The sequence below is a fragment of the Coregonus lavaretus genome, assembly GCF_964263955.1.
Source record: "Coregonus lavaretus genome assembly, chromosome: 9".
NCBI classification, from domain to species: domain Eukaryota; kingdom Metazoa; phylum Chordata; class Actinopteri; order Salmoniformes; family Salmonidae; genus Coregonus; species Coregonus lavaretus.
The window spans coordinates 5045761-5060847 of record NC_139996.1 but is presented as its reverse complement, the minus strand read 5'-3'; the positions used below and the strand labels follow the sequence as shown (position 1 = coordinate 5060847).

Genomic DNA, 15087 nt, shown 5'->3' with positions numbered 1-15087 from the left:
GGTAACATTAAGTACAGTGGCATATCCCATCCCTACATTGAGGTATGTTTTCCGACCCATATCTCGCTCCAGCTCAATGGTGTCTTAATGTAATGATTAGTACCCCAGTGCAGCTTAGTGTAAACAAGCGTAATTGTAGGATAAGTATCTTCTGGCAAGTGGATTACAGTATATGCAATGAATTTACAGTGTACCACCATGCCCACCATTGCAAAAACAGCTGAAAGCAACCACTGAATAACATCATAGGTATGCAGTAAATCAGTTGGTAAGAAATATATTATTTTTTCTCATATCTGTTTCGATACAGAGCACATGTGGCTGCACTGGAGTAAAGCGAGTGCACCCACTGTAAGAAGAAACCTACCTTGTCAGAAACCTTGGATAATTCATACATTTGACCTGTGCAGGCGCACCTAAGGTAGCCAGAATTATACTGGTAGGAAAGGTGTCTCCAAAACAGTCCAGCAGTTTTCAAAAAATGATTTTGGAAAGCAAAATCTGATCACATTTTTCCTTAGTCATTGGCTGTGTCAACACAGGCGGCCCAATTCTGATATTTTTTTTCACTCAATTGGTATTTTGACCAATCAGCTCTGAAAAATGATCTCATGTGAAAAATCTGATGTGAATGGTCAAAATACTAATTCGTGGAAAGAATATCAGACTTTGGCTGCCTGTGTCAATGCAGCCATATACTTCTTTCATAACCAAGTAGTAGGAGGTGGGGATTTACCAGTTGTGAAGCTGTAAATACCAGTTGGATGCATTCATGTGCTTTGAACTCGTTGAAGAACGCAGATTGGCTAATGGCCAACAAGCTGCGTGAACCATAAACTAAAACTTCAGCTATCATGCTTGTAAATAAATGACAGTGTTAAAAAAAAACAATAGATTGCTTTTTAGAAATAATGTTTTGTTGTTGCATTGCTGTTATATAGGTCATTTCCTTAGTAGGTGAGGTCAGAGGTCAGCATGTGGGAGTAGTGGGAACTCAGGATGATAGAGGAGTTTCCCACTTCCAGTTGGAGGGCCGTTCATGTGGATTCTTCCCAGTTCTATGTGGTAAATTCCCACTTGGTTAGGAAACCAAGCCTTGGTTTCTCCAATGACTGCCTCGCCTGGTTCACCAACTACTTCTCAGATAGAGTTCAATGTGTCAAATCGGAGGGCCTGTTGTCTGGACCTATGGCAGTCTCTATGGGGGTGCCATCGGGTTCATTTCTTGGGCCGACTCTATTCTCAGTGTATATCAATGATGTCGCTCTTGCTGCTGGTGATTCTCAGATCCACCTCTATACATCTGGCCCTTCATTGGACACTGTGTTAACAAACCTCCAAACGAGCTTCAACGCCATACAACACTCCTTCCGTAGCCTCCAACTGCTCTTAAACACAAGTAAAACTAAATGAATGCTCTTCAATCGAACGCTGCTGGCACTCGCCCACCCGACTGACCTAGAGTATGTCGACAACTACAAATACCTAGGTGTCTGGTTAGACTGTAAACTCTCCTTCCAGACTCACATTAAGCATCTCCAATCCAAAGTTAAATCCAGAATTGGCTTCCTATTTCGCAAAAAAACGCCTCCTTCACTCTTTTTTTTTTTGGTCATTTAGCAGACGCTCTTATCCAGAGCGACTTACATTTAGTGAGTGCATACATCATTTTTTATACTGGCCCCCCGTGGGAATCGAACCCACAACCCTGGCGTTGCAAACACCATACTCTACTAACTGAGCTACATCCCTGCTGGCCAGTCCCTCCCCTTGTGCGCCGCCCCATGGGTCTCCCGGTCGCGGATTCGAACCAGGATCTCTAGTGGCACAGCTAGCACTGCGATGCAGTGCCTTAGACCACTGCGCCACTCATGCTGCCAAACATGCCCTCGTAAAACTGACTATCCTACCGATCCTTGACTTCGGCGATGTCATTTACAAAATAGTCTCCAACACTCTACTCAGCAAATTGGATGTAGTCTATCACAGTGCCATCCGTTTTGTCACCAAAGCCCCATATACTACCCACCACTGTGACCTGTACGCTCTTGTTGGCTGGTCCTCACTACATATTCGTCGCCAAACCCACTGGCTCCAGGCCAACTATAAATCACTGCTAGGCAAATCCCTGCCTTATCTTAGCTCATAGGTCACCATAGCAACACCCACCCGTAGTATGCGCTCCAGCAGGTATATCTCACTGGTCATCCCCAAAGCCAACACCTCCTTTGACCGCCATTCCTTCCAGTTCTCTGCTGCCAATGACTGGAACGAATTGCTGGAGACTCTTATCTCCCTCACTAACTTTAAGCATCAGTTGTCAGAGCACCTTACCTATCACTGCACCTGTACACAGCCCATCTGAAATTAGCCCACCCAACTACCTCATCCCCATATTGTTATTTATTTTGCTCATTTGCACCCCAGTATCTCTATTTGCACATCATCTCTTGCACATCTATCATTCCAGTGTTAATACTAATTGTAATTATTTTGCACTATGGCCTATTTATTGCCTTACCTCCATAACTTGCTACATTTGCACACACTGTATATATATTTTCTATTTTCTGTTGTATTTTTGACTTTATGTTTTGTTTTACCCCATATGTAACTCTGTGTTGTTGTTTTTAATCGCACTGCTTTGCTTTATCTTGGCCAGGTCGCAGTTGTAAATGAGAACTTGTTCTCAACTGGCTTACCTGTTTAAATAAAGGTGAAAAAATAAAAAAATAAAAAATAAATGAGTCTACTAAGCAGAGTACTGGTAGGTGTGGATGCCTTGTATAGTATTGTAAATGTAATCAGAGGAGGATGTCATACTACAGTATTTGTCCAACAACAAGAGGCGTAGGAGCAGCCCTAAAGAGTAGGTTATCAGCAAAATAGAACACTGGAAGAAACGCAAGGTCAAAATATGACATATTTGTTATTTATTGAAATTACACAACTTTATAATATAGCACATATTCTTTATGATTTCTTTCAGAAATGACAGCAGGACAATCATGTGTAATAGAAGCTTATTGATGCGATGCTGATTGTTCCATTAGAAGCTTATTGATGTGATGCTGATTTTTCCCATTAGAAGCTTATTGATGTGATGCTGATTTTTCCCATTAGAAGCCTATTGATGTGATGCAGATTTTTCCCATTAGAAGCCTATTGATGTGATGCTGATTGTTCCATTAGCTGCTGTAGAGATCTAATGATTGCTTTGGGAAATTAGTATTTCAATGCATTGAAATATAAAGCTGGTACATTCTCCCCTTATTATCCTTATGTGTTGTGAGAATCTCTGTAAATCCCATTTATAAGACATTCAATATACACATTCCATTATCAGATTTTGACATTTTTTAATATAGGCCTATCGCCTGTATGTGAAACAAATCCTGCCTGGTGGCACTTTGAACAATATAGTACGTCATGGAATGTTGCAATATTACTTCTGTCATGGATGTATTTTGAGATTTCAATTGATTGTCAATGACTTGCTTAATTGTATTATGAAATGATCATGGTTATTGTAATGATTACATTGTAGCAGTCTGGAACAGCACATCTGAATTGGTTATAACGTTTATTTCATCCCAAGGTGCATGATTTTCCTGTATGGTCCTGGTCCACCCCAGAATCCCCTTTGGAAAAAGATCAGATTTACATTTAAGACTATTATTACCCACCAAAAAGATCAATTTAATGTTTACTTCCTGCCACTTTAGTCTACATAAAAGGGTTGTGTTTATTAGGGCACACAACAGAAAACAATTGAAAACGTTTTGCAACAGAAAATGAAAATAAGGGTATCTTATTGGTTAATCGCTCCCTGTTTCAGTCAGTTTTTCCCATTTTGGTGCCTAATGAACACAACCCAGGAATTCTCTTTGACAGGTACTTACTTGAGGAGACCATGCCAGTACAGATGAGGCATCACGTCAGCTTTCATGTGGTACATGGTCCTTCTCTCCTTGCTTTGGTCAATGGGGAACGTCTCCAATGGCTGCCCATTATAGTCAAACTCAGCCAGAATGACTGTACTGTAGCTCGTCACCAAAGGGCAGGACGTGTAGCCGTCATACTGTAAACACAAGTATTGCAGCAACGTATTATCTTGTAGATTATGAAAAAAACTAAATACGCAACGTATTTGTAATTGTTTAAAAAGAGGTTAGGTTTAGTTGAATTAGTGTTAGGTTAGGTAACATACCTTCCTATCCGGCTTTTCATTCTTTAAGACTTTTGAAATTGTTCTGTCCAGAATACTAGACTGGGCAGCTGGAAATAAAATACACCATGTCACGTTCTTATGCTCTTCCCCACGCTCAATAGAAAATATACTACATGTAGTCAGGTCCATAATTATTAGCACCCTTGATAGAGATGAGCAAAAACAACTGTATAAAATAAATAATTCGAATAGTGAGCTATATTGTATGCTAAAAAATATTGAAATTAAATTATTTTATACCAATACACTTGCTCAGAGAAATAGATTTTGTTTAACAAGTAGTACAAACAAATAATATAATTCCCCAATTATTTTTTAGCATACAATATCGCTCAGTATTTGTATTATCTATTTTATACAGTCTTTTTTGGTCATCTTTATCAAGGGTGCCAATCATTATGGACCTGACTGTAGGTACAGGTTTTCAACCTTGCAAGTGGGCAGGCAAATACCATAACAAAAGTTTTGCAAGAGTCGTTTCCCCTAACATGGTGTTTTGTTGTGGTAGCACTGTTATTTTTTGTAGTGGAAAAATAGAAGAACTGAAACTACTTACCCACCGCAGCAGCTGTTTTGGCTGTCGGCAGGTTGGTGCAGTCTCCGATCCCAAACACATTGGGATACCTGTTATGTTGAAGGGTGTCTTTGTCGACGTCCAGCCAGCCACCTTCATCAGCCAATGAGGATCCTTTAACCACCGGGTTGGGTCCCATTGGAGGAGTGACATGAAGCATCTCATACTGACGGAAAGAAAGACGAGCTTGATTCATTGACTGAAAATGAGCACAAACAAATGAAATCATACAACTACGACCATGTTGTTGTTTCCCAGTGAATGCTCTGATAGCTATGAATAATTCTGGAATGTTTGTTTCTTAGCATCAGGCTTCTACGTCATCTTAGATAATCTGTTGCAGAAGTGTAAACGAACCCCTCTGAACTACCATTCTGTGTTCTCCATTTCTACATCATAGCTGCCTGGAACTTAGCCTGGTCCCAGATATGTCTGTGTTGTCTTGCTAACTCCCACGGTCGTTGTGATACATTATAATGACCATAGGCATTGGAGTTGGCAACACAGCACAAACAGATCTGGGACCAGGCTACCTGGAACTTACCTCAAACACTTCGATTTCTCCGGGATTGTCGAGGTTTTCAAACACGGCCTCCTGCCTGTCGGCCCGGACCTCGATGAGGTTGTGTCTGAGATTCACCTGGATGTCGCGATTCTTCACTATCTCCCACAATGCATCTGCATATTTCTTGATCCCAAACAGCACTGGCAGTGATGTGTTGTACATGACGTTGGCAGTAGCCCTTTTTCCTGTCTTCGAGAGGGATCAGATCAGAATAACCCATTATGTTTTTGAGAACGGATATCACACAGATGAAAGCTGGGTCGTGTTCAGTAGGTACGAAATGGAAGAAAACACTTTGAACAGGACGATATTATCTGAACATGTCCAATAAGAAACACTTCCGTTGCAAAATGTTTTGCTAAAGTGTGCACTAATGAACATGACCCAGAGAATACTTTCGACAAAATGGAGATTCATCATAATACCTGTTTATAAAGTTTTATCTGATGCATTTTGGATCATTAGTATTATAATACCTTTCTGAGATAAGCATCGGTCAGGTACATGATCTTCTGTGGTGCTCCTGCACACTTCACCGGAGTGTTGGGGAAAGAGAATATAGCATTTCCCTCCTTGAAGTTCTGCAGTGCACTCCAAGTCTTCTCCACGGTTTTCACAGAGTAGTTTGAGCCAATCTTAAATTTCACCCAATCTTTAATCTCAGGCAGGCCCTTGATCTAGAAAGTCATTGTGAGAGACCAAAAGATGGTATCAGTGGCAGAGACTGACGCATACAATTGTAACAACCTCGATATACCATAAATAAAAGAACGTCTGCAACAGAGGAACTAATTCTCTAATTGAACGGTTTATTAACCAGAAATCACATAGGCTGCTGTTTGGCCGTAGTCCAAATAACGAACTGATAATAACTAACTGATAAACGTAGCTGATAACCACACAACATCAGAACATCAGAACACGTACAGTTGAAGTCGGATGTTTACATACACCTTAGCCAAATACTTTAAACTCAGTTTTTCACAATTTCTGACATTTAATCCTAGTAAAAATTCCCTGTCTTAGGTCAGTTAGGATCACCACTTTATTTTAAGAATGTGAAATGTCAGAATTGTCACGATCGTTGACGGACGGGTCAGACCAAGGCGCAGCGTGATATGCAAACATGTTTATTTACACAAATAAACACACAACAAAACAATAAACTAACGACACGTGAAGTCCTAAGGTAACACAACAAACCTTATACAGAACAAGATCCCACAACCCACTAGTGCCAATAGGCTGCCTAAGTATGGTCCCCAATCAGAGACAACGAGCGACAGCTGCCTCTGATTGGGAACCACACCGGCCAACATAGATCTATACATACTAGACTTATAACATAGACCTACACCACATAGAAAATACACACCCTGACTCAACAAATAAGAGTCCCCAGAGTCAGGGCGTGACAAGAATAATAGTAGAGAGAATGATTTATTTCAGCTTTTATTTATTTTATCACATTCCCAGTGGGTCAGAAGTTTACATACACTCAATTAGTATTTGGTAGCATTGCCTTTAAATTGTTTAACTTGGGTCAAACGTTTCAGGTAGCCTTCCACAAGCTTCCCACAATAAGTTTGGTGAATTTTGACCCATTCCTCCTGACAGAGCTGGTGTAACTGAGTCAGGATTGTAGGCCTCCTTGCTCGCACACGCTTTTTCAGTTCTGCCCACAAATGTTCTACAGGATTGAGGTCAGGGCTTTGTGATGGCCACTCCAATACCTTGACTTTGTTGTCCTTAAGCCATTTTGCCACAACTTTGGAAGTATGCTTGGGGTCATTGTCCATTTGGAAGACCCATTTGTGACCAAGCTTTAACTTCCTGACTGATGTCTTGAGATGTTGCTTCAATATATCCACATAATTTTCCTTCCTCATGATGCCATCTATTTTGTGAAGTGCACCAGTCCCTCCTGCAGCAAAGCACCCCCACAGCATGATGCTGCCACCCCTGTGCTTCACAGTTGGGATGGTGTTCTTCGGCTTGCAAGTACCCCCTTTTTCCTCCAAACATAGCAATGGTCATTATGGCCAAACAGTTATATTTTTGTTTCATCAGACCAGAGGACATTTCTCCAAAAAGTACGATCTTTGTCTCCATGTGCAGTTGAAAACCGTAGTCTGGCTTTTTTATGGCGGTTTTGGAGCAGTGGCTTCTTCCTTGCTGAGCGGCCTTTCAGGTTATGTCGATATAGGACTCATTTTACTGTGGATATAGATACTTTTGTACCTGTTTCCTCCAGCATCTTCACAAGGTCCTTTGCTGTTGTTCTGGGATTTATTTGCACTTTTCGCACCAAAGTACGTTCATCTCTAGGAGACAGAATGTCCTGCATGGTCCTCAAATGATGTCAATTAGCCTATCAGAAGCTTCTAAAGCCATTACATCATTTTCTGGAATTTTCCAAGCTGTTTAAAGGCACAGTCAACTTAGTGTATGTAAACTTCTGACCCGCTGGAATTGTGATACAGTGAATTATAAGTGAAATAATCTGTCTGTAAACAATTGTTGGAAAAATTACTTGTGTCATGCACAAAGTAGATGTCCTAACCGACTTGCCAAAATTATAGTTTGTTAACAAGAAATTTGTGGAGTGGTTGAAAAAAAAGTTTTAATGACTCCAACCTGAGTGTATGTAAACTTCCGACTTCAACTGTAACTGTCCAAGCGGGTCGCTACACTATATACGGTAAATCTTATGTTGAAACAATATTTAGGAAGTGAAAGAAACATTCTATTGCATCATTACCTTCTCATAGTGTAGCTGTAGACCTAGTGCCACTATCAGATATTCGTAGGAGATCTGTTACAGGGAAGACAATACGTTTCAGTCAATTATTGTACGCCTACTTCCTTGCATGGGACATGTAAAGCTGAATTGATTTAATTGACATTTGGATAGTTGCATATCAAGACCCGTTTCATATCAAGAGGATCTCTATAGCATCTGATGTTGCCAGGAAAGGTGGGCAAAATAGATTAGATTATAGACCTTTGCCTTGCTCGCGTTGATACCAAGCCCAATAATTACGTTTGATCAATACAATCAACACGTATTAAATGAAATAAACGATAGGAACGTTTAAAAAAAAAAAAAAGCCCTACCTACCTCCATGCCGTTGTCTGTGCGCACAGTGTTTGTGTCTGGGTTGACCTCCTGAACCCTGGATCTAACCCACTTGACTCCAGACGGCAAGACGCTGGCAGTAGGGCGACCGGAAGAGGCCAAGCCTTTGGCCCCAGCACCAACCAATGTCCAGATGGGCTGATAATAGTGCATCTATAAAACCACAGAGGAAGAATTCTGCTCAATATGTAGTCCCAATGCACCAGACACGGGGCTACAGGTTCATCCCCAATAGCCTGGGGACGTCCCAAATGGCAACCCTATTCCCTATAAGAATGCACTATGGGCCCTGGTCAAGTAGTGGACTACAGAAATTATTCACACCATTCACTTTTTCCACATTTTGTTGTGTTACAGCCTTCATTTAAAATTGTTTAAATAGAGATTTTTTTTGTGTCACATAATAATGTCAAAGTGTTTTTTTTTTTACTAATTCATTACAAATGACAAGCTGAAATGTCATGAGTCAATAAGTATTCAACCCCTTCGTTACGGTAATATCCCTTTGAGCATGGTGAAGTTATTAATTACACTTTGGATGGTGTATCAATACACCCAGTCACTACGAAGATACAGGCGTCATTCCTAACTCAGTTGCCGGAGAGGAAGGAAACCGCTCAGGGATTTCACCATGAGGCTAATGGTGACTTTAAAACAGTTACAGAGTTTAATGGCTGTGATAGGAGAAAACTGAGGATGGATCAACAACATTGTAGTTACTCCACAATACTAACCTAAATGACAGAGTGAAAAGAAGGAAGCCTGTACAGAATCCAAATATTCCAAAACATGCATCCTGTTTGCAACAAGGCACTAAAGTAAAACTGCAAAAAATGTGGCAAAGCAACTGACTTTAAATTGTTATGTTTGGGGCAAATCCAATACAACACATTACTGAGTACCCTTCTCCATATTTTCAAGCATAGTGGTGGCTGCATCATGTTATGGGTATGCTTGTAATCGTTAAGGACTGGGGAGTTTTTCAAGACATAAAACAAACGGAATGGAGCTAAGCACAGGCAAAAAACCTAGAGCAAAACCTGGTTCAGTCTGCTTTCCACCAGACACTGGGAGATGAATTCACCTTTCAGCAGGACAATAACCTAAAACACAAGTCCAAATCTACACTGGAGTTGCTTGCCAAGAAGACAGTGAATGTTCCTGAGTGGCCGAGTTACAGTTTTGACTTAAATCTACTTGAAAATCTGTGGCAAGACCTGAAAATGGTTGTCTAGCAATGATCAATAACCAATTTGGCAGAGCTTGAAGAATTTTGAAAATAAATAATTGGCAAATGTTGCCCAATCCAGGTGTGGAAAGTTCTTGGAGACTTACCCAGAAAGACTTTAACACTTTTTGGGGTTACTACATGATTCCATATCTGTTATTTCATAGTTTTGATGTCTTCACTATTATTCTACAATGTAGAAAATAGTAAAAAAATTAAGAAAAACCCTGGAATGAGTAGGTGTGTCCAAACTTTTGACTGGTACTGTATGTAAATGAGATGTTTCTATATTTCCTTCTCAATAAATGAGCAATTATGGGATGTTGTGTTTAGGGTTAGGGTTTATTTAATCCATTTTGAATTCAGGCTGTAACACAACAAAATGTGGAATATGTCAAGGGGTATGAATACTTCCTGAAGGCACTTTGGATTGACTGTAGGCTCCTCCAGCATCGCCGCTATTGGGAATGAACAACTGTCTTTAATACCTCACTGGGTTCCACTATGGCCACATGTTCCGCCCCTAGCTTCCTCTTCATCCGAGCGCTCATGGTGATGCCACCACTTCCTCCTCCCAGCACCAGGACCTTGTAGTGCTCTTTGGAGGAGGTGCGACTGCTGCTGGTGTGGAGATGACAGACGCCAATACCAGCAGTCCTATGGCACTGCCTCCACAGGGCTGGCTGCCGATGCACCACTGTCACTGTAGCCATGTATTCCCTTATGTATCTCTATAATGGATTCAAAGTCAGAATTCAGTTACAATGACAGCATAGGCCGATAGTGACAGATTATTGACAGGCAGTGTAGTCAAAGGACAGTACAGCAGAAGGCGCATGTGTGCAAACGTAACAACAAGCACCTTTATATCTATATATATATTTTTTTTTACTTGAGTTTATTTAGTAAATATTTTCTTAACTCTATTTTCTTAAAACTACATTGTTGGTTAAGGGCTTGTAAGTAAGCATTTCACAGTAAGGTCTACACATGTTGTATTTGGCGCATGTGACAAATAAAATTTGATTTGATTTGATTTGATAGTAGGCTATTCCTAGTAAGCAAAATTACGTTGAAAATACTTTTCTGGACGTTGAAATCAGTTACATTTTCTGGATGTTGAAAATGCGTATTTTTCCGGACGTTAAAAAAACAGGTTAATTTTCGGTTCTGAATAAAAGTTAAAAAGAGCTCATTAGAGACATTGGCCAAATCCCAACTGCACATACTGTACATTTAATATAGGAAAGACGAGCCAAATGAAGATTGCAACATAGAATATTTATTATTATTCCATCTGTCACATCTTATGCTTCTTCAAAAGCTTTAAAACTGGCAACGATGATGTTCAGCACAAACCAACAGACCAGTTCAACTACAATAACATTGACTGGAAGTCGCTCTGTATAAGAATGTCTGCTGAATGACCAAAATGTAAATGTACACTGAACAAAAATATAAACGCAACATGTAAAGTGTTGGTCCCATGTTTCATGAGCTGAAATAAAAGATCCCCGAAATATTCCATACACACAAAAAGCTTATTTCTCTCAAATGTTGTGCACAAATTTGTTTACATCCCTGTTAGTGAGCATTTCATTTTTGCCAAGATAATCCATCCACCTGACAGGTGTGGCATATCAAGAAGCCTGATTAAATGGCATGATCATTACACAGGTGCACCTTGTGCTGGGGACAATAAAAGTCCACTCTAAAAAGGGGAGTTCTGTCACACAACACAATGCCACAGATGTCTCAAGTTTTGAGGGAGCGTGCAATTGGCATGCTGACTGCAGGAATGTCCACCAGAGCTGTTGCCAGAGAATTGAATGTTAATTTCTCTACCATTAGCTGACTCCAAAGTCGTTTTAGAGAATTTGGCAGTACGTCCAACCGGCCTCACAACCACAGACCACGTGTAACCACGCCAGCCCAGGACCTCCATATCTGGCTTCTTCACCTGCGGGATCGTCTGAGGCCAGCCACCAGGACAGCTAATGAAACTAAGGAGTATTTAGTCTGTAATAAAGCCCTTTTGTGGGGAAAAACTCATTCTGATTGGCTCCCCAGTGGGTGGGCCTATGCCCTCCCAGGCCCACCCATGGCTGTGCCACTGCCCAGTCATGTGACATCCATAGATTATGGCCTAATGAATTTATTTCAATTGACTGATTTCCTTATATGAACTGTAACGCAGTAAAATCGTTGAAATTGTGGCATGTTGCGTTTATATTTTTGTTCAGTATAAAAACAAACACTTGCAAAGCATGGGTATTATTCAAATGAGCTCCGGCCCCAAACAAGTATACATTTGGTCGGTCCGAACCAGAATCATAGACGTCTAGGGTATGTATCATAAGTTTGAACAGCACAGTACAGTAGAGTACAGTAGAGTCGTGTTTAATTCAGTAGAGTATAGTACAGTAGAGATTAATTCAGTAGAGTATAGTACAGTAGAGATTAATTCGGTAGAGTACAGTAGAGATTAATTAAGTAGAGTACAGTAGAGATTAATTCAGTAGAGTACAGTAGAGATTAATTCAGTAGAGTACAGTACAGTAGAGATTAATTCAGTAGAGTATAGTACAGTAGAGATTAATTCAGTAGAGTATAGTGCAATTTAGTTCAGTAGAGCACAGTACATTAGAGTAAAGTAGAGTCCATTATACTCTACTGTGCTGTACTCTTCTGTACTGAACTATACTTTACTCTACTATGCTCTACTGCATTGTACTGTACTCTACTAGATTTTAGATTTTAGTCATTTAGCAGACGCTCTTATCCAGAGCTACTTACAGTTAGTGAGTGCATATTTTTTTTTTTCCTCCCATACTGGCCCCCCGTGGGAATCGAACCCACAACCCTGGCGTTGCAAACGCCATGCTCTACCAACTGAGCCACATCCCTATTGTATTGTAATGTAATGTACTCTTTCCTCTATGAGCTACGTCTGGGCATGGAGTCTACACCTAGTAGGGAGCAGGCCTATGGTAAGTTAGGACTATCTTGTTTCATGATATGCACAGCAGAAAATAATAGCAATCTATATTTTCAAAAGGATGTGAGTCTCCTGTTCATATTTCACAACCTCCGCTGGCTTTTCTAGGTGCCTATGCGCGAGTCAATAGCAAAAGAATACACTTGATTTGTGCTACATTAAAGCGTTATAAATGTATCTGATCAGATATTAGAAAACTAATAAATGGCTAACATTTTCCCAGTCTAATTGTAACCAAATATCCAAACGGAAATCGGACAGTGATTGATAATCAAGACAAGTCCCCATGCTTGTCTCAAAGGAGCGCGATAACGCTGATAAATGCCTTCAATGGCCAGACCCGTCGCCAGACCTCAGTCTTAAGGGGGGCATATGAAATGCATGGGAGGGCAGGGCACAATTATTATTAGCCTACAGTACGTATATTTAATAATACATTCCCTCAAGTGGGGGAGGGGGGGCACAAGCATTTTTGGGGGCGGGCCCGGCCCCCTATGGCCCGCCCATAGCGACGGGTGTGTCAATGGCGTTAGACTTCTTTATTCCAATATATTCATCATTCAGGTGATATTTATTCCCACAGTAATTATTGATTGATCCATCCAGTTGTGGTTAAGGAAACGTGCATGCATAGTGGTGGGCTTTGCGAAGTGATGGGACATGCCTCGCAAAGTTTAGAACTGCCATGAGGATGGTAACAGCCTAGTAACGGAGGCTGCGATGCATAGCAACCATCCTTATGAAGCATCAAATCTCATGAAAGCCCATTGCTTATGCCGGATTTAGCTACGACTAGTCTTATTTTTGTTTGGCGCAACAGGTGTAAACTCTGATCCCAAAGTCGGACGTATCTACGCCGACCTAACATTTAAAACCAACTTTTTTTTATGCCCAACTAGTGCAACTGGCCCCTGTCCTGTCCTGTCCTGTCCTGTACTGTCCTGTACTGTGCTGTCCAAACTTGTGAAACATACATGTCTTTGAGCACGGTTACATGCATACAATAATGCAATTATTGTGGATACATTTACATTTAGTCAGGTTAAAAACGTTTACATGCTTTGCAAGAATAACTATTTCCCTAATAATGATGTTTACATGGACACATCTGAAATCAAGATAAGCAGAGTAAGGTGCATGTTTACATGACTAATGCCATAATCAGTTTAATATCGAATTATTAGCGTACATGTAAACGTACTCTATGGTTGGTTCAGATTTGGTCCGGTCCCCAATCAGATTTGGTCCGGTCCGGACCAAATCTGAACCAAACATAGATTTATACATTTCGGCCAAAACCGGACTGAAAATCTATGTCCGTGGACGTTGAAATCAAGGCTGGTGAATTTGTCTTGTCGCATACTGCGTAGCTGTCTCACGACCAATTTGACTTATTCAACCTAGTTCATTGCCGATCGTCATAGTAGGCTACATCTATGTGTTTTGTTGAAAAATAATAGTGTAGAGAAAAGTGATTTGAAGTCAACAATAGCCTATTTTCAGAAGTTATAATTTATGCAGAGAAGCCCTATTCATATTGCCGCTTTCAAGGACATTTCCGACTTGGACTTGGAAACTTGTTGTAGAAAGATAAACTCAACTAAAAGAAAGCTCACCGCAAAAAAACGTAGTAAAATGTTCCGAGTTGTCTTGAAAACACCAACAATTCTGTGAAGATAGAAACCTACCTCATTTAAAGAAGAAAGTTGCGAAAACGGGATATGATCCTTGCAGGCTGGCGATCTACCCACAGACTTCTATTAAAAACGGATCTCGAGAGTGTCAACGATTGCGTAATACAGCAGCAGCCTATTCAGAATGACCTGGGTCGCGTTCAGTATGGCACACCGTTTTAAAACGTACTGCACACGAATTCTTCCACCTTCCACCTTTACCCCTGATTACTTTTCATACCACTTTATCTTGTCGGTTTCAAAAAAGTTCAAGGTAAAGTAACATTGAAAATAAAAAGTTTTCAAACGCACCACTTTTCGCTGCAGAGCCAAATAGGCTAGTCTTGGCTACAGGAACCTCGCCCCAAGGCTATGGCGCACATTGGAAGTGGGCGGAAATGTCTGGGGACGAGATTAAGGCTGCAGTAAATACAAATTGGCCTCGTTTCACAAAACCCAGACTCAAACTAGTTCAAAAGGTAGCTGGGTATTTCCATTAAACCGGTATAATTTGATTCCCTCTGACCTTTTTAATTCTATTTTAAGTATTGGGTCACCAAAATCTAATTTAAAAAGCTTTTTTATATAAACTGAAATGTCCCCTGTAATGAAGTGTAAGAAACATTTTCTTATATTAAATATGAAATTAATGTAATATCTTGTTTTTAACTGACACAAA

The 15087-nt window shown here is 40.4% G+C and overlaps 1 protein-coding gene across 1 annotated transcript; it reads right to left on the bottom strand.

Moving 5' to 3' along the window:
• Nucleotides 1-2910: 2910 nt before the first annotated feature.
• LOC311134926 (sulfide:quinone oxidoreductase, mitochondrial-like) lies at nt 2911-14519 on the bottom strand. Its single transcript, XM_084168692.1, has 10 exons — nt 14424-14519; nt 10226-10468; nt 8492-8662; nt 8132-8185; nt 5847-6047; nt 5350-5559; nt 4788-4971; nt 4211-4278; nt 3903-4081; nt 2911-3641 (listed from the first exon to the last, which is right to left on the bottom strand). Exons 2-10 carry the CDS (start codon nt 10448-10450, stop codon nt 3584-3586), a joined length of 1350 nt encoding a protein of 449 aa, XP_084024818.1. The 5' UTR covers nt 10451-10468; nt 14424-14519; the 3' UTR covers nt 2911-3583.
• Nucleotides 14520-15087: the final 568 nt, after the last annotated feature.

Bases quoted from the DNA above. Each gene is read 5' to 3' on its own strand.
- LOC311134926 (XM_084168692.1), bottom strand. From the start codon at position 10,450: ATGGCTACAGTGACAGTGGTGCATCGGCAGCCAGCCCTGTGGAGGCAG. The intron at 4,972-5,349 runs GTAAGTTCCAGG...TCTTTCCGTCAG, and splicing joins GAGAAATCGAAGTGTTTGAG to TATGAGATGCTTCATGTCAC. The intron at 4,279-4,787 runs GTAAGTAGTTTC...TTTTATTTCCAG, and splicing joins CAAAACAGCTGCTGCGGTGG to CTGCCCAGTCTAGTATTCTG.